This window comes from Entelurus aequoreus, linkage group LG01, assembly GCF_033978785.1.
Source record: "Entelurus aequoreus isolate RoL-2023_Sb linkage group LG01, RoL_Eaeq_v1.1, whole genome shotgun sequence".
NCBI classification, from domain to species: domain Eukaryota; kingdom Metazoa; phylum Chordata; class Actinopteri; order Syngnathiformes; family Syngnathidae; genus Entelurus; species Entelurus aequoreus.
The window spans coordinates 1,225,141-1,248,321 of record NC_084731.1 but is presented as its reverse complement, the minus strand read 5'-3'; the positions used below and the strand labels follow the sequence as shown (position 1 = coordinate 1,248,321).

The 23,181-nt window shown below is 42.5% G+C and overlaps 1 protein-coding gene across 5 annotated transcripts in view; it reads left to right on the top strand.

Annotated features, from left to right (window-relative positions):
• Window positions 1-23,181, top strand: part of agap1 (ArfGAP with GTPase domain, ankyrin repeat and PH domain 1) — a 210,179-nt gene that overhangs the window by 1,770 nt on the left and 185,228 nt on the right. Inside the window, exon 1 of one of the 5 annotated variants that reach the window (XM_062041900.1) lies at window positions 20,672-22,119. The exons of 3 other annotated variants lie outside the window; for them this stretch is intronic. In XM_062041900.1, coding sequence (XP_061897884.1) covers window positions 21,063-22,119 — 1,057 coding nt within the window. In that variant the 5' untranslated portion in view covers window positions 20,672-21,062. Of the gene's footprint in view, window positions 1-20,671; window positions 22,120-23,181 lie in introns of those variants that run through there. One more of the 5 variants, XM_062041909.1, reaches the window with a different exon arrangement.

The window sequence follows — 23,181 nt, the reverse complement described above, 5'->3', positions numbered from 1 at the left end:
ATCGGCGAAATGCTTTAGCTACGAGCTAACGTGATAGCATCTTGCTTTAACTGCATATAGAAACAAAAGAAATAAACCCCTGACTGGAAGTATAGATAGAAAATCTACAATACTATTAAACCGTGGACATGTAAATACACGGTTAATGCTTTCCAGGCTGGCGAAGGTTAACAATGCTGTGCTAACGACGCCATTGAAGCTAACTTAGCAACCAGACTGCACAGAGCTATGCTAAAAACATTAGCTCTCCACCTACGCCAGCCAGCCCTCATTTGCTCATCAACACCCGTGCTCACCTGCGTTCCAGCGATCGGCAGAAGGACGAAGGACTTCACCCGATGCATTTGTCGGCCCGGAGACGTAGGAAGTCAAGGTGAAGTCGGCGGCTAGCGCGGCTAGCGCTCCAACAAAGTCCTCCTGGTTGTGTTGCTGTAGTCCGCTGCTAATACACCGATCCCACCTACAACTGTCTTCTTTGCAGCCTTCATTGTTTATTAAACAAATTGCAAAAGATGTCCAGAATACTGTGGAATTATGAAATGAAAACAGAGCTTTTTGTATAGGATTCTGCGGGGTACCATAACTTCCGTTACTCGGACTTCGTCACGCGCATACGTCATCATACCGCGATGTTTCAGCCGGATATTTCCCGGGAATTTTAAAATGTCACTTTATAAGTTAACCCGGCCGTATTGGCATGTGTTGCAATGTTAAGATTTCATCATTGATATATAAACTATCAGACTGCGTGGTCGCTAGTAGTGGCTTTCAGTAGGCCTTTAATGTTGTGTTTTCAAGGTTTGAAAAATGCTTGAATTTTGGGTGAAGTGCTTTTAAATGCTTGGAAAAGTTCATCATATTTCTCGGCGGTCTGACTTAACAGGCTAATTATAAAATAAGTTTCCTTAAAAATACATGCTTGATCTGTTGAATAGAATAGAATATATCTTTATTGTCATTATACATTGTACAACGAAATTGTAAACAAAACTAATTCAGTGCAAATTCATAACACATAAAACCATAAGAACATAGATAAATAGATACAAATACATAAAATACATAAAAATAGCAAGCCCACAGCTCACATGCACAGTCATTATTGTCGTCTTGTGTTCAGCGACACTATTGCTCTCGGGTAAAAAGTGTTCTTAAGTCTGTTTTTCCGGCATGTTATTGTCCTGCATCTCCTGCCCGAGGGCAGCAGTTCAAAAAGTTGATGTCCAGGGTGAGGTGGGTCCCTTATGATGTTTTGGGACTTTTTGAGGCACCTGGCACTGTACACTTCATCTAGGGAGGGGAGAGAGCAGCCAGTCATCTTCATGGCACGTTTTATCACCCTCTGAAGTGCATTTCTCTCTGCTGCCGTGCAGCTGGCATACCATACACACATGCAGTATGTCATACCATACACACATGCAGTATGTCATACCATACACACATGCAGTATGTCATACCATACACACATTCAGTATGTCATACCATACACACATTGCAGTATGTCATACCATACACACATGCAGTATGTCATACCATACACACATGCAGTATGTCATACCATACACACATTCAGTATGTCATACCATACACACATTGCAGTATGTCATACCATACACACATGCAGTATGTCATACCATACACACATGCAGTATGTCATACCATACACACATTGCAGTATGTCATACCATACACACATTCAGTATGTCATACCATACACACATGCAGTATGTCATACCATACACACATTCAGTATGTCATACCATACACACATGCAGTATGTCATACCATACACACATTCAGTATGTCATACCATACACACATTGCAGTATGTCATACCATACACACATGCAGTATGTCATACCATACACACATTCAGTATGTCATACCATACACACATTGCAGTATGTCATACCATACACACATTCAGTATGTCATACCATACACACATTGCAGTATGTCATACCATACACACATTGCAGTATGTCAGCACACTCTCTATTGAGCAGCGATAGAAGGACACAAGCAGTTTTTGTGACCGGTTGTTCTTTTTGAGGAGTCTCAGAAAGTAAAGTCTCTGCTGTGCCTTTTTGATGGTCACTGAGGTGTTCGTACTACACGACAGGTCTTCCTCGATCTGGATCCCCAGGAACCTGAAGTTAGAGACCATTTCCACATAGTCCCCCGTTGATGTACAGTGGTTGGATGTTTATTGTTTATTTTCTTCCGGAAATCCATGATCAGCTCCTTCGTCTTGGTGGTGCTTATTAAGGACCAGGTTGTTTTGTGTTGTTGGCTTTGCACGAGCCCTTACATTATGTTGTCATGAGTGAAATTAAAATTTTGATTGTGCGTGTATTTATATCACATAAACTGCATAATGTGATATAAATACCCGCACAATCAAAATTAGAATTTCACTCATGACAACAACATAATGTAAGGGCTCGTGCAAAGCCAGCAGATCAAGCGTGTAGCCTAGAACCCAAGTGGTGCTTTGTTATTGGACTTTTGTGCTCGTCACGGATTGTCCATAACGAACACAATGTTCAAACGTAAGGGTGTCCACATGTGCACTTGGCACCAGGACACCCTCGGCCGCAGTTCCATGATTGACTTTGTAGTTGTCATCGGATTTGCGGCCTCGTGTTTTGGACACTCGGGTGAAGAGAGGGGTAGAGCTTTTTACCGATACCTGGTGGTGAGCTGGCTCCGATGGCGGGGGAGGATGCCGGACAGACCTGGCAGGCCTGAACGCATTGTGAGGGTCTGCTGGGAACGTCTAGCAGAGTCTCCTGTCAGAGAGAGTTTCAATTCCCACCTCTGGTAGAACTTTGAACATGTCACAAGGCAGGCACTGGATATTGAGTCCGAGTGGACCATGTTCCGTGCCTGATTGGAGCTGTGGCCGCAAGGTGGTTGGTGCCTGTCGTGGCGGTAAACAAGTAAACAATGTTTGCAAACATCAATGATATTGAATAGTCACACTTCTTCATTTTCTATGCCCCATTCAGTTAATGATGACTGCTGCTTCAATGTTAGGCTTAGCTTTTAGCAGATGTTCCATATTTTTCCTACAGACAGCATTTGGTGACCTCAAACAACAAGGCTATGGATTGATTCATACTGGTTTTCACCTTTTGAAGGGTACTGGAAAAACTGAAAAAATTACCTTGAAAGTCCTTAAAAAGTGCTTGAATCTGGTCGTGAAAAAGGTGTACGAACGCTGTCCACACTCCACGGTTGAGGCAGTTAAGTCGTTTAAGTGTGCAACAACCTCTCCCATTTACCTTTTAGAAGCTGAGCGTGAACTTTTTTTGGTATTTGTTTATTTGAATGACAATGTGCAGTTACATTAAGAAGATGGCTGCACCAGATTTAGCACCATGCTCATTTCCATCTGTAGTCATTTCATGGTGCATCTAACAGCCACAATTAAAATGACACAGGATTGAAAATATACAACAATATTGAAGTTACATAATGATAGGCAATTTAAAATACAAGTACAATACATAGAGGGTATGTGAGTTGCAAATCAGGCAAGTTACAGTATTTTAGCAGCTTCATTTAAAGTGCAGCAGTATGTAGAGCTAGAGGTGGGGGAAATAATCGATTTTTAGATGCGTCGCAATTTGTACATGGTCGATTATAAAATCGATTCGTAAACGTCGATAATTGATGTATTTATTGTAAACAAAGTAATGCAGACAGTTCTAAAATGGGGCTACAGTATGTTCCAGTTTTGCACACATTTGCATTCATTTCTTAAAAATGATGGGAATTAATTTGACTGTTTCTTATTACCAATGCACTGTTTTAAAATTTGCAAAAAAATAAACGAAAATAAATGTAAAACTTCATCAATATTCGTAAATTAAAGATGCATCTATAATTGATTTTAAATGAAATCATAGCTCCTGAATCGTAATCGAATCGAGAGGTGCCCAAATAGTCCCACCTCTGCTAAGAGCTGTACTGGACAAGGAGTTGACACCCCGTGGTTTTTGTTTATTGGCTAGCACCGCTCGACTCAACCAGTCGGGGTTTGTAGACCCGAGTTCCAAGCCCAGGCATGTTGCCCGGCTGGACATGCGTTACAAATCTCATAATCACAATCCCACCTGTAACTGTCATTTTGTCACATACGTAAATTAGGTTTGTCTCTTTGCTGGTCAAACTCGCTTGTAGTTTGTTTGCAAAAGTGAATGTGAGGATGGATGTTTGGCATTAGATGTATGTTTGGTTTATCAGGATGGGTTTTGTACTGGATTGAATACATTCGTTATGTAATGCACTGGCTGAAATCTCTGCACCTTTTGTTCATAATGCCGCCCCAAGCTCCTCCCCCACACAGATTAGGGACAACTGCAGACATTCAGTTGCCTCAGTTAAGTGCTTGTATTTTCTGTGCATCATCCTGCAGGCCCCTCTTTCTGCATAAAGCCCTATGAGTACTCAGTGGAGGCTGAGAGGCGGAGTCTTGATGTGATGATTCTAATGGTCTCCAGTCACAGTCATCAGCATTAAATGGCGACTGTAGCATGTGAGCCATACCAAAGTAGTGAAACATGTTCCAGATGTGAGAATGAGATGGTAATTGCTAGATTAACATGTTAAATGTAATCTGTCTGGTGCATGCTGGCTATGGACAATTCTGAGGTATAAGGTAGTAGCCTGACTTTTGCTCTGGCACATAAACAATTCAACCCTCACGTTTTCATCCTGAAAGTTTTTTTTCTAGAAGTGCCTGATTAGTCATTAGGGTGACATGGCAACAAGGCACATGCAGCTGTCGTCCTATTATAAGTGAGGTCGTGAACCAGCGTGTAGCTAAACCCAGAGGCCAAACAAAAGTCAGAGGTCACTCTCTCTTGTTACCATCTGATGGTGAGTTAAAGGGAGCTGGGATTAGTGACAAACACTACTTTTCCTCTTGCCTTAATCCACTGCCAGACGCTTGTAGCGATGCATGCTTTCCAGGTTTTCACACCAACCATCCTGTGGATGCATGGGAATTAAGTGTAGTTTGAGTGAGATCATAAATGCTCCTGCGGGATCTACCATTATATTAGGGTGGCACCCTTGTCACCCCAAGGTTATTTAATTGCACTCTAATTATTGTACAGTGGCAGATTACAGCATAAGTAATTTAAAGATACTGTTCATGTAGAACAGGGGCCGTACTTATCAAGCTTCTCAGAATGACTCCTAAGAAGTCTGCTAAGAGTTGAATTAAGAGTAAATAAATTCTTCGCTGAAAGCTGCACTTAAAAGTTAGTTATCAAGCGTCTTACTTACACTTTCAGCGAAGTGTAGGACTGAATCTTAAGTGTCACACTCAGAGCTGAATTACGACATTACTATGTGCCGTAAATGGAATTTTAGGTGACGTCATTTCTGTGTCCATAGAAATGACCAATCACGGAAGGGAATCCGTTGTCTAAGAATAAAGAAATATCTTGGAAATATTTAATTGGACAATGGGAGTGTATATTTTGATAATAAACTACAAAGTAATACAAAACAAACTAGTCCCCGCCGGCACTCACGCTACCGCTCCCTCTCTTCTCTTCTCTCGCCCACACACTCACTGACGTCACTCACCTCGCGGCCACACACATACGCTACTGTCATAACATTTTCTTTCCAATTCATTAATTAGGCAACTAATTTGAAACTGGTGTGGGTGGCTCTATATATACTAGCCCACTGCAGCCACATGCAGAAATCAACATGGAATCGAAAAGTATTAAATCTGTGACAAAAATAATACCCGCTCTGTCCAAACGATACCGTTTGATCAGCTGCTCGTCATCAAACAAATCCAGGACATCGTTCCGCTTCCTGAATGTTCGCGCACGTCTCTCTCGCCTCAGTGCCATCCCCTGCTGGCAACTCCTAACCACTTAAGACACCTCTGAAGGTCTCTTAAATATCGTGGAGAGTAGGAGTGATTCTTAGACTTAAGAACGTTGATAAAAAGCTTTTATACTTAAGTTTGAGAGTAGGACTAAATTTCGCAAATTTTTTAGGACTTAAGTGTAAAATGGCACTCTAAGAAGCTTGATAAGTACGGCCCCAGATCTATACATCCATCCATCCATCCATTTTCTACCGCTTATTCCCTTCGGGGTCGCGGGGGGCGCTGGAGCCTATCTCAGCTACAATCGGGCGGAAGGCGGGGTACACCCTGGACATTTTTATTTTCATTAAGCAAACTAAAAAGGCTTATCTTATTTACACGACAACATGCCATTCCTGTCTTAACATGGCTACGCATTTACAATTTCTCATTTTGTCTCTACTGTGTGCAGAGGGGGTATGGCATGAATAAATTGACCATCCACTCACACACTGTGCATGTGCAGTGTGCACCCCAAACGTAACTTTGAGGAGTGAGATTCGCAACAGTTGCCTACAGTGTTTGTTGCACTGTGCTGCCTGATAAGCCTGATAAAGCATTGATGTTTGTATGATATTGTGTAAGTGAGCATGACAGATAGCATGCGGCTTTAGTAAGTGTGACCACTTGCTAATTTATGTTGAGGAAGTGCACATCAAGATTGTGTCCGCTGATGATGTCCTACTTTGTCTAAGCTGCGTCATCTCAGATACCCTGCTGAGCCTCCAGTCTTTGTCTGTTATGCCTTCTGTTCAGTGGTACCACAAACACTGCCTCTTCCCAAATGAGGTCTTGGACCAGACTGGGTCAAAGCTTAACTGACATACATTTAGGGATGATGTTTGATAAGAAATTATCGAGTTCGAGCCTGTTATCGAATCCTCTTATCGAACCGATTCCTTATCGATTCTCTTATCGAGTCCAGATAGGTTGTTGTATATGGAAAAAAACACACAATATTTGGTTTAACAAAAGCTCACTTTTATTATATAAGAAAACAATTTAATCTAATAAATAAATAAATATTGACTGTTACCCCCCTAAAAAATAAAATAAAATAAATAAATATTGACTGTTACCCAAAGTATATTAAGTGGGTTTTTTTCAGAAAAACAAATATATACAGTAACACAAAAACAACCTGTCTCTGTGATCACTATAGGTGTATAAATAATAATATAGTGTTAAATAAAATCAGTCCCTTGGGCACAAAACTGAAAATAATACAGTTCTCCAAAAAGTGCACTTCTGCTGCTATTGGAACATAACTGTTTGTTATGATGCTTTGCCATTTTTGCACTTTATTTCTCCATTGAAAGAAAATTCTATGAAGAGAAAAGTTCTTTGCAAATGTGGATACAATGCTAAAAAAAAAAAAGAAAAATTAAAGCTAAAAAAAGAAATACACTTTGAGTTAACATTATTTCCTTATATGGGGAAATATGTTATGAGCTAGGGAATATAACAACTACACTACCCAGCATGCAACGGGAGTGACGAGCATGCGCGGTAGCCCCGAAAAGGGTTGTTGCATATCGTCACCCGGCAGCTAAGAATGAGCACGCTGTGAAAGTAAACGTCAACAACTCAGCCAACACGCCTCGTCTGCATTATTTATAATTAGACAGACAACACATATACAGTGTGATTTTGTTTTGTTTACAAGGAAAGAAAAACGAAAGTTAAAAAAGAGAGATATGTTGTATATATATGTATGTGCTGCGGTTGCTTTAAGAACGTTGTGACAGCTGCCGTAAAGGAGGTGCGTTGCTAGCCTGGTTGCTATGTTTCCGGTTGGTCGTAAAAGTGTTCGTCATGTGTTTGTACCCTGCTCAAATCTCTCAGTAAAGTTATTCATTGGATTATACCTTTTTGTTTTGAACTTTATTACACCTTGGAGCGCTTTTTCCCGTCCATTTTTTTCATGCTTTCGCTATCTGCGCCTAATGACTGAGCTACGTGACGCCATTTCTTGTGATGTCACACAGAGCATTTCTGGTCGGGACGGGATTCGTTCCCAGGGATTCGAATAAAGAACCAACTCTTTTTCTTTACTATAGTGGTCTCGATAACGGGTACCGGTTCTCAAAAAGGGATTCGAGTCCGAGGACTCGGTTCTTTTCTTATCGAACAACCGAGAAAACCGGTTTCGAGTATCATCCCTCCATACATTTTACTCGTGCCTCCTTGTGTTGCGTGACAATGAGCTACGGTATGTCCATCTATCTCCATAAGGCTAATGTTGACATGCTATCTTCCTTTGCTGTGTGATACTGTCCTTAACATCTAGTGTTTGTGTGTCAGGTGGAACCAGACAGTAACGATAATAACACAACATCACATATTTATGGTGTCCTCAAAGATGTTGGACAATTTGTTGAATGCAGTCGTGTGAATGGAAGGAATGTCTACTGCATGAGCTCCACATTGCCAACACTATCAGAGTTCACAGTCTGGTGTAAATTACTACTAATCGGCCCCCAAAATCTTGATCACATATTGTCTCTACTGTATATGCCAGTGTTTCCCAACCTTTATGCAGCCAAGGCCCATAACTAGCATTTAAAAGCAAACACCTTACGCCCAAACAAACAAAAAAATCTACAGTGGTGGTCAAAAGTGTACATACACTTGTAAAGAACATCATGTCATGGCTGTCTTGACTTTCCAATCATTTCTACAACTCTTATTTTTTTGTGGTAGAGTGATTGGAGCACATACTTGTTGCTCACAAAAAACATTCATGAAGTTTGCTTTTTTTATGAATTTATTATGGGTCTACTGAAAATGTGAGCAAATGTGAGGGTCAAAAGTACACATACAGCAATGTTAATATTTGCTTACATGTCCATTGGCAAGTTTACCTGCAATAAGGCGCTTTTGGTAGCCATCCACAAGCTTCTGCTTGAATTGTTGACCACAAAATTGGTGCAGTTCAGCTAAATGTGTTGGTTTTCTGACTTGTTTGTTCAGCATTGTCCACACGTCCAAGACTTTGGGAAGGCCATTTTAAAACCTTAATTTTAGCCTGATTTAGCCATTCCTTGACCACTTTTGTCATGTGTTTGGGGTCATTGTCCTGTTGGAACACCCAACTGCGCCCAAGACCCAATCTCAGGGCTGATGATTTTAGCTTGTCCTGAAGAATTTGAACCTAATTCTCATTTTTCATTGTCCCATTTACTCTCTGTAAAGCAGCAGTTCAATTGGCAGCAAAACAGGCCCAGAGCATAATACTGCCACCACCATGCTTGACGGTGGGTGTTCCTGGGATTAAAGGCCTCACCTTTTCTCCTCCAAACATATTGCTGGGTATTGTGGCCAAACAGCTCCATTTTTGTTTCATCTGACATCACATGGACAAAGATAAGACCTTCTGGAGGAAAGTTCTGTGGTCAGATGAAACAAATGTTGAGCTGTTTGGCCACAACATCATGCAACATGTGGCTGGAATGGCACGCTGTATGTAAATGCTTTAGAGGACAATTACTGCAGTGCAATTAGGGCACGCCCTGTTTTTAGTAATTAGAGTGTAAATAGGATTATTTTTTCCCTGGGAGTAATCTATGAGAGACACTGAGATCCATAAGTCTGCTGGGAAAATCGGGGGGGTTGGCATGTATGTAGCTGAGCCGCATCAGAGTGGTCAAGGAGCCGCATGCGGCTCCGGAGCCGCGGGTTGCCGACCCCTGCCCTAGCTCATAACATCTTTCCCCCTATAAAGAAATAATGTTAACTCAAAGTGTATTTCTTTTTTTAGCTTTAAATTTTCATTTTTTAGCATTGTAACCACATTTGCAAAGAACTTTTCTCTTCATAGAATTTTCTTTCAATAAAGAAATAAAGTGCAAAAATGTCAAAGCATCATAACAAACAGTTATGTCAAATAGCAGCAGAATTGCACTTTTTGGAGAGCTGTATTATGTTCAGTTTTGTGCCCAAGGGACTGATTTTATTTAACACTATATTATTATTTATATACCTATAGTGATCACAGAGACAGGTTGTTTTTGTGTTACTGTATATATTTGTTTCTCTGAAAAATCCCACTTAATATACTTGGGGTAACAACAGTCAATATTTATTTATTTAAAACATTTTTTTTAGCCGGGTAGCAGTCAATATTTATTTATTTATTAGATTAAATTGTTTTCTTATATAATAAAAGTGAGATTTTGTTAAACCAAATATTGTGTGTTCTTTTCCATACACAACAACCTATCTGGACTCGATAAGAGAATCAATAAGGAATCGGTTCGATAAGAGGATTCGATAATAGGCTCGAACTCGATAATTTCTTATCAAACATCATCCCTATATATAATATAAAATCTACAACAAGAGGACGGCAGCAGCTTTTAAGGAGAGAAAGTACAGTTGAAGCAGCATCACGAAGCTACTGTGACGTCAGTGAGGCGTGCTGCAGCTCTCGTAATTCATCGCCAACATTAAATAACAGAAGTTCTCTAAACACAAGTGCAGTCCCTGAAAACACCAGAAAAACATGCTTTATTTGTTTGCTAGTCGTTTATAATAAAGAAAAAGTCTCTAAAAGTAATGGAGAAGTCTCGAGAAACTTGAACAATTCACAACAAATGTATTTGTACAATAAGCAGCAACAATTGAAACATAGCGCAAAACGATATAATATGAAACAAATAAATGTAATTAACAATAACGCAGATTTGTTTTTAGATCTAGTAATGACGTTTTTTTTTAAAGAAAAAATATTTCTCCATCGTAGATCATGCAAACTTTATGATTACATCATATTGGCCTCGCCCCTAACTACAGATATTTTGGCAATCTAGTGGAAATCCTCAGTACCATATTAGTTTCTTTATAAAACAGATTTGCTTTCTTCTTTCTCCTGTCCTTCCAATGTCACATCAAGTCTGTCACTAAATCTGCCTCCTTCCACCCTTAGAAATACAGTAACCCTGGACTCCCCCATCTCTGATTGATTTTGTCACTAAGAGCCTCAATGACTTCCCATCTGGATTACTGCAATAGACACTCTTGTGCATGTTTTCACAATTACAAGACATGGCGTATCATGTGTTGTCCAAGTCCTTTTATCGGATGGTTTATGCAGTATGTTTCTCAGTCTGGTTGCCACGCTCAAAGGAAGATGTAAGAGCATTGTTACACCGTGGACAGGAAACCTATTTTTATACCTGCGAGTGATCCGTGTGAGACTGGCCTTGACTATTGTTTCGGTCAGTGTCCGGCACTTCCTTTGTAGGCCACTGATTAGTGTAAGGCAGTCCTTCTCAAATAGTGGGGGGCGCGGGGCGATGCCATGTGTGACCTCAAGGAAACAAGTTTTTTTGCCATACCAGAATATGATGAAGCGTATGCAGCACTTGGCTTCACTGTAACCACGCTGGGAGACCAGGAAAGACCGGTGTGTTGTTTCCTTTAATGTTAATAAACTGACAATGTTATGCAGAGGTATAATTATAACAATTTTATAGACTAATTGGGGGTGCAAAAAAATGTCTTCTTCCTGGGGGGGCGTAACAGAAAATATCTGAGAAGCACTGGGGTAAGGGAAGAGACATATATAAATATATTTACATGTACATTTATACATATATATATATATATATATATACGTACGTACATGTGTATACAGTGTTTCCCATAAACTGCCAAGATACCTGTGGCGGTGGGGGCGTGGCTATGGGCGTGGTCACCATGACATCATCGAGTAATTTGCATAATTTACTACAATGATATGATTTTCTCTAAAAAGGCTCAAAAAATGTATACTTACTAATTAATAATAACAGTTTTGTTTTAAACGTCCATCCATCCATCCATTTTACAATATAATTACAACACTTTATGTACATATTTATATACAGATTTGAACAATAAGTTATTCACTGAAATATATTTATTAATTGTGGTTCTTACAAAAAATATATCCTATAAAATATAAAAGCTAAAATGTCTCTGAAAGCTCTGCCCCTTTAGTTAGTGCATACTAAATAATTTAACTTTAGCCTACTACTACAACCATATTATTTACCAGCAACATAAAGTGAAACAGAGGCAGAGGTGTCCTGCCACAGTCAGTAACAAATGAACAGAAAACAGTAGTGGTCAAATACAAATAAGGCAACAAGAGAAGTATCCTACACTTCTCTTTTGTAAAGTAAATGTGAACAGCCTATATGGGCATCTACATCAACTATATGATTTGCCTGAGAAGCTGGATAGGACAAAAAACAAAATATATATATATATTTTTTTTATTATTTTTTTTTTAATTTGTGGCGGGCGTAATTCTTTCGTGGCGGGCCGCCACAAATAAATGAATGTGTGGGAAACACTGGTATATATACACATACATACGTACGTACATATATACAGTTGTATATGTCCACCCATACATATATACTTTGCTTCACTTCTGATTTGTGTGATGTCAGGCGAGTTCACTTCCTATTGTAGACATCTCCAAATGTGTAAAAAAAAAAACACACGCACACACACTTCTGTGTGTAGTCCAACAGATCAGTGGTTCTCCAAATTTTTTTTTTACCAAGTTCCACCTCAGGAAACACTTGGCTCTCCAAGTACCACCATATTGACCACCATTAAAATACAGTAGTGTAGTAGGCCTCAGTAATAATTAAAAACAAGACAGGAGTTTTGTTTAACAAATGTATGTAATATGTTTGGCCACTGTGCCCGGACACTGGGAGGTTGTGAGTTTAAACCCCGGCCGAGTCATACCAAAGACTACAAAAAATGGGAGCCATTACCTCCCTGCTTGGCACTCAGCATCAAGGGTTGGAATTGGGAATTAAATCACCAAATAATTCCCGAACGTGGCGCACGCTGCTGCTCACTGCTCCCCTCATCTCTCAGGGGGTGAACATGGGGATGGGTCAAATGCAGAGGACACATTTCACCACACCTCGTGTGTGTGTGACAATCATTGGGACTTTTTTTAAACATTACACACAGTTTAAACAGTAACAGTGCTTTTGAATATTTAATTAAGTGCTTCTTTGGTGTACCACTAGATGGAGCCCACCTACTACTAGTGGTTTGCATACAACAGTTTGATAGTATAGATTAGATCAGGGCTATTCAACTAAAATGTTCCGGGGGCCACATTTTCAGAAAGTTAAAGACCAGGGTGACCGGACATTTTACTTCATTCCTATTCTTATTTTGTATATTTCTGATTTACTCTTTGTCTATTTGTTATGAAAAAATAGCCCTATGCAAAACACAAATGTCCACTGCAGATGTTGCCGACTCTCAGAAGGTTCAAATTTCAATGCAAGATCTGCCGTATCTTAAAAGTTTGACTTCTCCAAGTAGTTAGTCGTAAATTAAAACACAAGTGATATTTTTACACTGATTCAAGTTTCTCTACACAACAAGAGAGCTTGGTTGGTTTTTAAGGACCTAATTCAGAAAAGCCAGTCAAAGATCATCGACAGTATATGACCGCCCTATAGTGTTTTAAAATCCATCCTTTCATTTTCTACCGCTTGTACCTCTGTGTTGTGAGAGGGCTGGAGCCTATCCCAGCTGCAATCTGGGCAAAAGGCAGGGTACACCCTGGACAAGTTGCCACCTCATCACTGGGCCAACACAGATAGACAACATTCACACACTAGGGACCATTTAGTGTTGCCCTTTAACCTATCCCCAGGTGCATGTCTTTGGAGGTGGGAGGGGCCTATCCCCAGGTGCATGTCTTTGGAGGTGGGAGGGGCCTATCCCCAGGTGCATGTCTTTGGAGGTGGGAGGGGCCTATCCCCAGGTGCATGTCTTTGGAGGTGGGAGGGGCCTATCCCCAGGTGCATGTCTTTGGAGGTAAGGGAAGCTCTTGCTGTCATATTTTTCCGATGTGCTTCATTCTGTTCATCTTGGCCTTGTTCACTATGTGGGGAGTCTTTCCATTTTTTATAGTTCTCTTAGTATAAAAAAAAACGCCACCTTGTTGTAACATTTTCTCAGCACCATTGTCTCTGGACTAGGGCTGCGAATCTTTGGGTGTCCCACGATTCGATTCAATATTGATTCTTGGGGTCACGATTCGATTATAAATCGATTTTTTTCGATTCATCGCTATTCTTGATTCAAAAACGATATTTTTCCCGATTGAAAAGGATTGTCTATTCATGGAATACATAGATTTCAGCAGGATCTACCCCAGTCTGCTGACATGCAAGCACAGTAGTAGATTTTTGTAAAAAGCTTTTATAATTGTAAAGGACAATGTTTTATCAACTGATTGCAATAATGTACATTTGTTTGAACTATTAAATGAACCAAAAATATGACTTATTTTATCTTTGTGAAAATATTGGACAGTGTGTTGTCAAGCTTATGAGATGTGATGCAAGTGTAAGCCACTGTCACACTATTGTTCTTTTTTTTTATAAATGTCTAATGATAATGTCAATGAGGGATTTTTAATCACTGCTATGTTGAAATTGTAACTAATATTGATACTGTTGTTGATAATATTCGTTTTTGTTTGACTACTTTTGGTTTGTTCTGTTTGTGTCTCCTCTCAATTGCTCTGTTTATTGCACTTCTGAGTGTTGCTGGCTCGGCTTTGCTTTTGGAATTGGATTGCATTGTTATGGTATTGCTGTGTATTGTTTTGTTGGATTGATTAATAAATAAAAAAAAATCGATTTTTGAAAAATGAGAATCAATAATGAATCGTACAACGTGAGAATCGCGTTTTGAATTCGAATCGATTTTTTCCCACACCCGTACTCTGGACTCTTCTGTTGTTTAACTTTTGCTGTCTGCATAATCTGAGGACGTTCTATTTGTTAGAAAACAAATGCATGTTTGCATGCACTGATGAATGATGCTCAGCAGGTGGCAGCAGTGAGTCAGCTGTGCGGATGTATTTTCAGACTGCAACTACAACACAGGGACTTCTGTGTCTGCATCATTCTTTTGTATCTGTTGTTGCTCCCTATTCAGGGCATATTATGTCCAATAATAAATATCTAATTGACATACAATCACACTTCATATTGAGAAGGCAAAATGTCAGTCAATATAACAGTAGTTATATTATGGTTTTGGCCCACCAAGAGAATCCCAGATCACACTACATGCTAAATGACAGCTATTATTTAGATTTCACATAACAAGCTGCATCCCAAACAGGCGCTGGCATTTTATGCAATAGTTCACGCTGCAATGTCATTGGCATACAGGCTGCAGTTTCTCCTCACTCCAGCGCGTCCAATAGCGTGCCTCGGTGGCCACATGCAAAATGCAGGTGCAAGAAGATAAAAACCACTTGAATAAGATGAATTGCAAGTGCAGGGGTTCTAATGGTGTGATCCGGTAGAAGTAGGTCACACACATCGCTAATGTATTTGTAGCTTTTGCAGCTTGTGAAGATGCTGTGCTGGTGTTACTTCCTGGCCTCAGACCTGCTGGGTTCAACAAACCCTACAGTCGCATTAGATATCCACATTTCCATTTGGATGTTCCACATCATCTTGATGCCTCCATAGAGAAGCTAACAGATGTGAAACATTTCATTTACTGGAAAACTGGAGGATTGCAGCGAACATACCAACACACACATGACATCAGATAATACCATGGCAACCACCCTGCATCTGAAACTGGAGTGGGGCAGGGCAAGATTCCTTCCTGTGGTACCCACATTTTCTGCACTTATAAAACGTGAAATTGTGGAGCAGCTATTTCAGTGTTTCCCCTATCATTACACGAGGGAGGCAACCTGCCCTCCCCCCTCTCCCTTTCTGACTGACCCATTTTTACAGTCTAGCGGGGACATGTGTGGGGGAAGGGGGATGCCCATCCTGCCGCTGCACTGGCAAATCGGTGTGTCGCTATATCATCATAGTAATGACTGCACTGTAGACATAAAGGCTGAACCAGTGAGAGCTGATCAGTGATCCTGTCCACCTCTGACCACATTCACTATGTCTTCCTTTGAGTTTACACCTTTTAACACAGGCTTGCAGATTCAACATGGATGTAGCATTTCTTCTGACTATATGCTACAGCAGTGTGTTTCAACCTTTTTTGAGCCAAGGCACATGTTTTTCATTGAAAAAATCCAGAGGCACACCACCAGCAGAAAACATAAAGAATATATGTATTCCATGAATAAACAATCCTTTTGAATCGGGAAAATATCGTTTTTGAATCGAGAATCGTGTTGAATCGAAAAAAATCGATTTTGAATCCAATCGTGACCCCAAGAATCGATATTGAATCGAATCGTGGGACACCCAAAGATTCACAGCCCTAGTTTGTATGTTCTCTATATCCAACATTATGTATCAGTGTAATTGATCTTTTTTGTAACACGGTTAAAGAATGTAGCGCACATTTGTAGTTATTTCCCCATATTTCTGCACAATAACTCAGACATGGTAACACTAGCAATAATTACTGGTTTGTAAAAAATATATTCAACTCAATTAGGTGAAACGACACGGCGCAGTCAAGGCGTTGAGGGGATCCGGTTTGGTGGCTGCAGGATTAGGTCTCTGCTTTTTGCAGATGATGTGGTCCTGATGGCTTCATCTGGCCAGGATCTTCAGCTCTCGCTGGATCGGTTCGCAGCCGAGTGTGAAGCGACTGGGATGAGAATCAGCACCTCCAAGTCCGAGTCCATGGTTCTTGTCTGGAAAAGGGTGGAGTGCCATCTCCAGGTTGGGGAGGAGACCCTGCCCCAAGTGGAGGAGTTCAAGTACCTCGGAGTCTTGTTCACGAGTGAGGGAAGAGTGGATGGTGAGATCGACAGGCGCCGTCTTCAGTAATGCGGACGCTGTATCGATCCGTTGTGGTGAAGAAGGAGCTGAGCCGGAAGGCAAAGCTCTCAATTTACCGCTCGGTCTACGTTCCCATCCTCACCTATGGTCATGAGCTTTGGGTTATGACCGAAAGGACAAGATCACGGGTACAAGCGGCCCAAATGAGTTTCCTCCGCCGGGTGGCGGGTCTCTCCCTTAGAGATAGGGTGAGAAGCTCTGTCATCCGGGAGGAACTCAAAGTAAAGCCGCTGCTCCTCCACATGGAGAGGAGCCAGATGAGGTGGTTCGGGCATCTGGTCAGGATGCCACCCGAACGCCTCCCTAGGGAGGTGTTTAGGGCACGTCCGACCGGTAGGAGGCCACGGGGAAGACCCAGGACACGTTGGGAAGACTATCAATCAATCAATCAATCAATGTTTATTTATATAGCCCTAAATCACAAGTGTCTCAAAGGGCTGCACAAGACACAACGACATCCTCGGTACAGAGCCCACATACGGGCAAGGAAAAACTCACCCCAGTGGGACGTCGGTGAATGACTATGAGAAACCTTGGAGAGGACCGCATATGTGGGTAACACCCCCCCCCCCTCTAGGGGAGACCGAAAGCAATGGATGTCGAGTGGGTCTGACATAATATTGTGAAAGTCCAGTCCACAGTGGATCCAACACATCAGCGAGAGTCCGGTCCATAGTGGGGCCAGCAGGAAACCATCCCAAGCGGAGACGGGTCAGCAGCGCAGAGATGTCCCCAACCGATGCACAGGCTAGTGGTCCACCCGGGGTCCCGACTCTGGACAGCCAGCACTTCATCCATGGCCACCGGACCTATGCAACTCCCCCTCGCAAGAGACAGGGGAGAAGAGGAGAGAAGAAAAGAAACGGCAGATCAACTGGTCTAAAAAAGGGGGGTCTATTTAAAGGCTAGAGTAGTAAGGCTAGAGCTGTCCCACCACTCTGGTCGCTTTGGTGTAGAACACATTAAAGCCTTCTACAGAAAGCTAGGAGTATCCAACAATGATTTCAAATTAGAAATGGTCACAGCTGATGAGGTGTTTAAAAAATTGAGCGCGCTCCACCCTAACAAGGCCACCGGCCTTGATAATATTCCCTCCAGATTCCTCAGGGACTCTGCCTCCATCATTGCCCCGATCATCACGCACATAATAAACCTATCAATTACACAAGGCCAAGTACCAAAAGATTTTAAGATAGCAAGAGTAACTCCCCTCTTTAAAAAAGGAAGCAAATTGGAACCTGGCAACTACCGACCTGTTTCTATTCTCAGCTCCATTTCGAAAGTAATGGAGAAAATAGTTTATGAACAGGTCGATAGTTACCTTGCCACTAATAAACTCATGTACAAATTCCAATCCGGCTTCAGAACTAACCACTCCACTGACACATGCCTTCTCTATCTGACCGACCACATCAAACATGAGGTGGACGCGGGCAAATACTGCGGCATGGTCATGCTGGACCTTCAGAAGGCCTTTGACACCGTTAACCACGCTATACTGTTGGATAAGCTCAGAGCAATCGGATTTAACAAAACCTCTTGGAGCTGGATGCAGTCTTACTTGGAGGGGAGGGAGCAGGTGGTAGAGGTGAACGGCACCGTGTCCCCCCCCCCTCTCGGTGAACTGTGGAGTCCCCCAAGGCAGTATATTGGGACCTTTACTGTTCCTAATATACATAAACGACATGTCATCGGCATGTGACTGTGAATTGTTTTTGTTTGCGGATGACTCTGCCCTGCTGGTATCCGGCAAGGACAAGTCACAGGTGGAGAAAATCCTCAGTGCTGAGCTCTGTAGAACTTGCACCTGGCTCGCTGACAACAAGCTATCCATCCACTTGGGTAAAACAGAATCCATCCTGTTTGGGTCCCACATCAAACTTAAGAGAGTCAATCACTTCACCATAAAAGTAGGTGACAGTGTCATCACCAGGAAAGATGAGGTCACCTACCTAGGTTCCATTCTAGAGGCTAACCTTTCCTGTGATAAAATGGCAACCAAGGTAATCAAAAAGGTTAACCAACGAACGAGATTTCTCTACAGAATTTCCTCTCTGGTCAACAAAAGCACCTTGAGGATTCTGGCGGGAACTCTCGTTCAACCCTTTTTCGATTACGCATGCACCTCCTGGTACCCTAGCTCCTCCAAAACCCTCAAATCTAAACTCCAAACATCTCAGAACAAACTAGTCAGGTTACTTCTAGACCTCCACCCCAGATCCCACCTCACTCCTACCCACTTCTCTAAAGTGGGCTGGCTCAAGGTGGAGGACAGAGTTAAACAACTTGCACTGAGCCTAGTCTATAAAATCCGCTACACCTCCCTGATACCGAAGTACATGTCAAACTACTTCCTTAACGTAAATGACCGCCATAACCACAACACCAGGGGGTGCTCCACTAACCACGTTAAACCCAGATTCCGAACTAACAAAGGTCTTAACTCATTCTCTTTCTATGCCACATCAATGTGGAATGCGCTCCCAACAGGTATAAAAGAAAGGGCATCTCTATCCTCCTTCAAAACCGCTATAAAAGTTCACCTCCAGGCAGCTACAACCCTAAACTAACACCCTCCCCGGATTGCTAATAATCAAATGTAAACAATCAAATGCAGATTCTTTTTCTTATGCCTTCTGATCTCTCTCTCTCTCTCTCTCTCTCTCTATGTCCACTACTTGATGTCCATATCCCACCCCCCCCCCACCCCACCCCCCCTCCACACTCCTGATTGTAAATAATGTAAATAATTCAATGTGATTATCTTGTGTGATGACTGTATTATGATGATAGTATATATGATAGTATATATCTGTATCATGAATCAATTTAAGTGGACCCCGACTTAAACAAGTTGAAAAACTTATTCGGGTGTTACCATTTAGTGGTCAATTGTACGGAATATGTACTTCACTGTGCAACCTACTAATAAAAGTCTCAATCAATCAATCAATCACAAATGAGTTTTAAGATGGGACTTAAATGCTTCCACTGAGGTAGCATCTCTAACTGTTACCGGGAGGACATTCCAGAGTACTGGAGCCCCAATAGAAAACGCTCTATAGCCCGCAGACTTTTTTTTGGGCTCTGGGAATCACTAATAAGCCGGAGTTCTTTGAACGCAGATTTCTTGTCGGGACATATGGTACAATACAATCGGCGAGATAGACTATGTCTCCCGGCTGGCCTGGGAACGCCTCGGGATCCCCCGGGAGGAGCTGGACCAAGTGGGTAGGGAGAGGGAAGTCTAGGCTTCCCTGCTTAGGCTGCTGCCCCCGCGACCCCACCTCGGATAAGCAGAAGAAGATGGATGGATGGACACGGCACACCAGACTGTATCTCTAGTGATTCACCGTCTATGTTTTGGCAAAATAAAGTGATTGATTGAGACTTTTATTAGTAGATTGCACAGACCACTAAATGGTAACACCCCAATAAGTTTTCCCAACTTGTTTAAGTCCACGTTCATCAATGCATGGTGACTAGACTGGAGCGTGGGCATTGAGGAGAAGAGCGAGGCTGAAGGACAAAGTGGCTTCTCTTCATCAAACAATGCAGGGTGAGAAGATGTGCACATTCAACCAGCTTCATGTTGCCATCAGAAGATAGTTGTGCTGCTCTGAGCTTGCATGGCCATTGGAGGCGTGGCTGACAGCAGGCCCCGCCCCCTGTAGCAGAAAAGAAAACCTGTGATGGAGCAGCTTGTTGACGTTTCAGCTGACTGGCAAATAAGAAGAGAAGAATAGTCACAGTGTGAAGGAATAATAGTGTTTTGACATATATTTCAAAAGATTGCATTGTTGTGACTTAGCTGCCGTGTCGTCACCTCGCCGCGCATGCGCAGTCGGACTTGCAAGCGTCCGCACCATCTTTTGTCTGCCGCCGAAGTCTGTTTGGTGCGTGCGCGCGCACGTTGCTCGACTGTTTCGCGCGTGGGCTCCAGAGCTGTGAGAGCGGCGAGGATCCACGACGTCCACGACGTGCTCCACTTGCAGTTGTAGTCGTGGAAAGTGCTCAATGGCCGTGACGGCTGCAGCGGGAGGCGCGGGGAAGGACTCACGTCTCACGAGCGTCTCGTGAAGCGCACGCGTGTTTTTTTTTTTGTTTTTTTTTTTTATAAACTTTTTTTGTCCATAGACTGCATGACCAGCTGCATCGTGAGGGATGAAGGCGACGTGCACTTCCTGTCAGCTTCTTGCACATCTGGATGAAGGGAAGTTGTCATGTTGCTAATTGAGGGCTTTAATATTCCCACTTTGAATGCCGCCTTCATGTGGGGACCCCACAGGGTCTCCCTGGGGACCAGGCTTTTCTTTTCTTTTTTTTTTAAAGTAACTTAAACCATGTTTTTTCTGGATGGGAATTGTTGTCAAGGAATGGAGAGAGGAATGCCTCCGAAGAAGATCGTGTACTGCATATCCCTCACGCTAGTGAAGAAAGAGACTTTGGAGGACGGGGGTGACGCGTTGGACCCTCAGCTGGTGAAAATCCCCAAGCTGGGGGCCTTCCGGCGGGAAGCCTCGCTGGACGCCCAGCGCAGCATTTTTCTGGAACAAGTGCAGGAAGCGGAGGTGGAGTCAGATGACTTGTCAACACGAAGCTCCATGAGGAACTTCAGGACACTCAGCACAGGCCAGCTGGAGCTGGGGAGGCTCAAGTTCTCTCGCAAGCGGCAGAAGAGGGAAGAGCCCGCGAGGTGTCAGGAATCACAGTCATCTGACAAACACATTTGTACCAAGACAAACTCTGCTAGGAATGTAGTGAGTAGCAGCGTCATGAAGATGAAGACACTTTTCAAGTCAAAGAGTTTGGACAAGAGGAGTCCTGAGTCGCCAGAGCTTGACAAGCTGACAACCACACGCTCACCTCATCCGGAGCCTGGCCTGCTGCGACGCAGCTTCAGCTTCCGACACTGGACTAGCGGTGATTTGCTGCGTCTGCACGCGCTCACAAAGGACAAACACCACAACAGTTCTGGCTGCATTGGTCCTGATGCTGCATGTAAAGGACAGAAGGTCACAGGAGTTGACGCTGAGCTCCAGAGGCCTGCCAGCCGCCCTCATCCTGGCACCAGACAGAAAAGCCAGACGTTGGAGGTCGGTGCCATCCTGAACAAGACAGACTCCGTGTCTGAGCTCGGCTGTGTTAAGAATCGCACGCTGGACAACAGCGACTTGCAGCTCCTGGCTGCACAGAGGGATGGGTGTGCGCTACCACGCAACGGACAAGAGCGTTCCGGTGAGAGTCGGCTAGTGCAGTTCTTCAGTGGCATCTTCTCCCGCAGGGACGATACCTCCACCCTCATACCAGCCGGGAGCCCTAGCAAATTCAGATCCCTGCGCCAGAGGATATTGCCTTTGCAGTCCAGCACAGAAAACGTGAACGGCGGAAGCACAGTTGGTAAAGAAGCATCTTTGTGTGTGTGTGTGTGCTTTGGGAGGTTGGTGTGTGTTTAGGACAGCAGGGTGTTGTTTGGTTGACAAGCAGTCGCTCCTGTTTGTGTTTCCTTACTTGGAGATGCATTTATTTCAAGTGCAAACAGCAGTTGGGCCAGGTTAAAGAAGATCCGATTGGTTCCGGGCCTTATAGTAGTAAATAAACGTTTGCGACATAAGACTATATTATTTTCTTAGAGTATTAAACATAATGGTATCTGCTTTCTAAATGTATTTTTTAGTTTATAGAGCCCTCTAAACATGAAATGACACCCATATATTCACATTGACACTTGTTTCACCCAACTAGAGGGCTCTATGATTTCCACATGAACAGAATCACAGAATTGGCCAATAAAAACAATCGACTGTCAAACACGAAATATCCCGGAAAATAATACAAATACAAATGTGGCTGAATTGCTATCATGAGGAGAAGGAATGGAAATCATATGTCGGGGAATGCTCATTTGTCCCCGACACACTTAGACAATTCCCTATGCTGATGTCAGAGCTGTGTTATTGTTGATGAAGATTGATTGATTGATTGATTGAGACTTTTATTAGTAGGTTGCACAGTGAAGTACATATTCCGTACAATTGACCACTAAATGGTAACACCCCAATACGTTTTTCAACTTGTTTAAGTCGGGGTCCACTTAAATTGATTCATGATACATATATATACTATCATATATACTATCATCATAATACAGTCATCACACAAGATAATCACATTGAATTATTTACATTATTTACAATCAGGGGTGTGGAGGGGGGGGGATATGGACATCAAGTAGTGGACATAGAGAGAGAGAGATCAGAAGGCAAAAGAAAAAGTATCTGCATTTGATTGTTTACATTTGATTATTAGCAATCCGGGGAAGGTGTTAGTTTAGGGTTGTAGCTGCCTGGAGGTGAACTTTTATTGCGGTTTTGAAGGAGGATAGAGATGCCCTTTCTTTTATACCTGTTGGGAGCGCATTCCACATTGATGTGGCATAGAAAGAGAATGAGTTAAGACCTT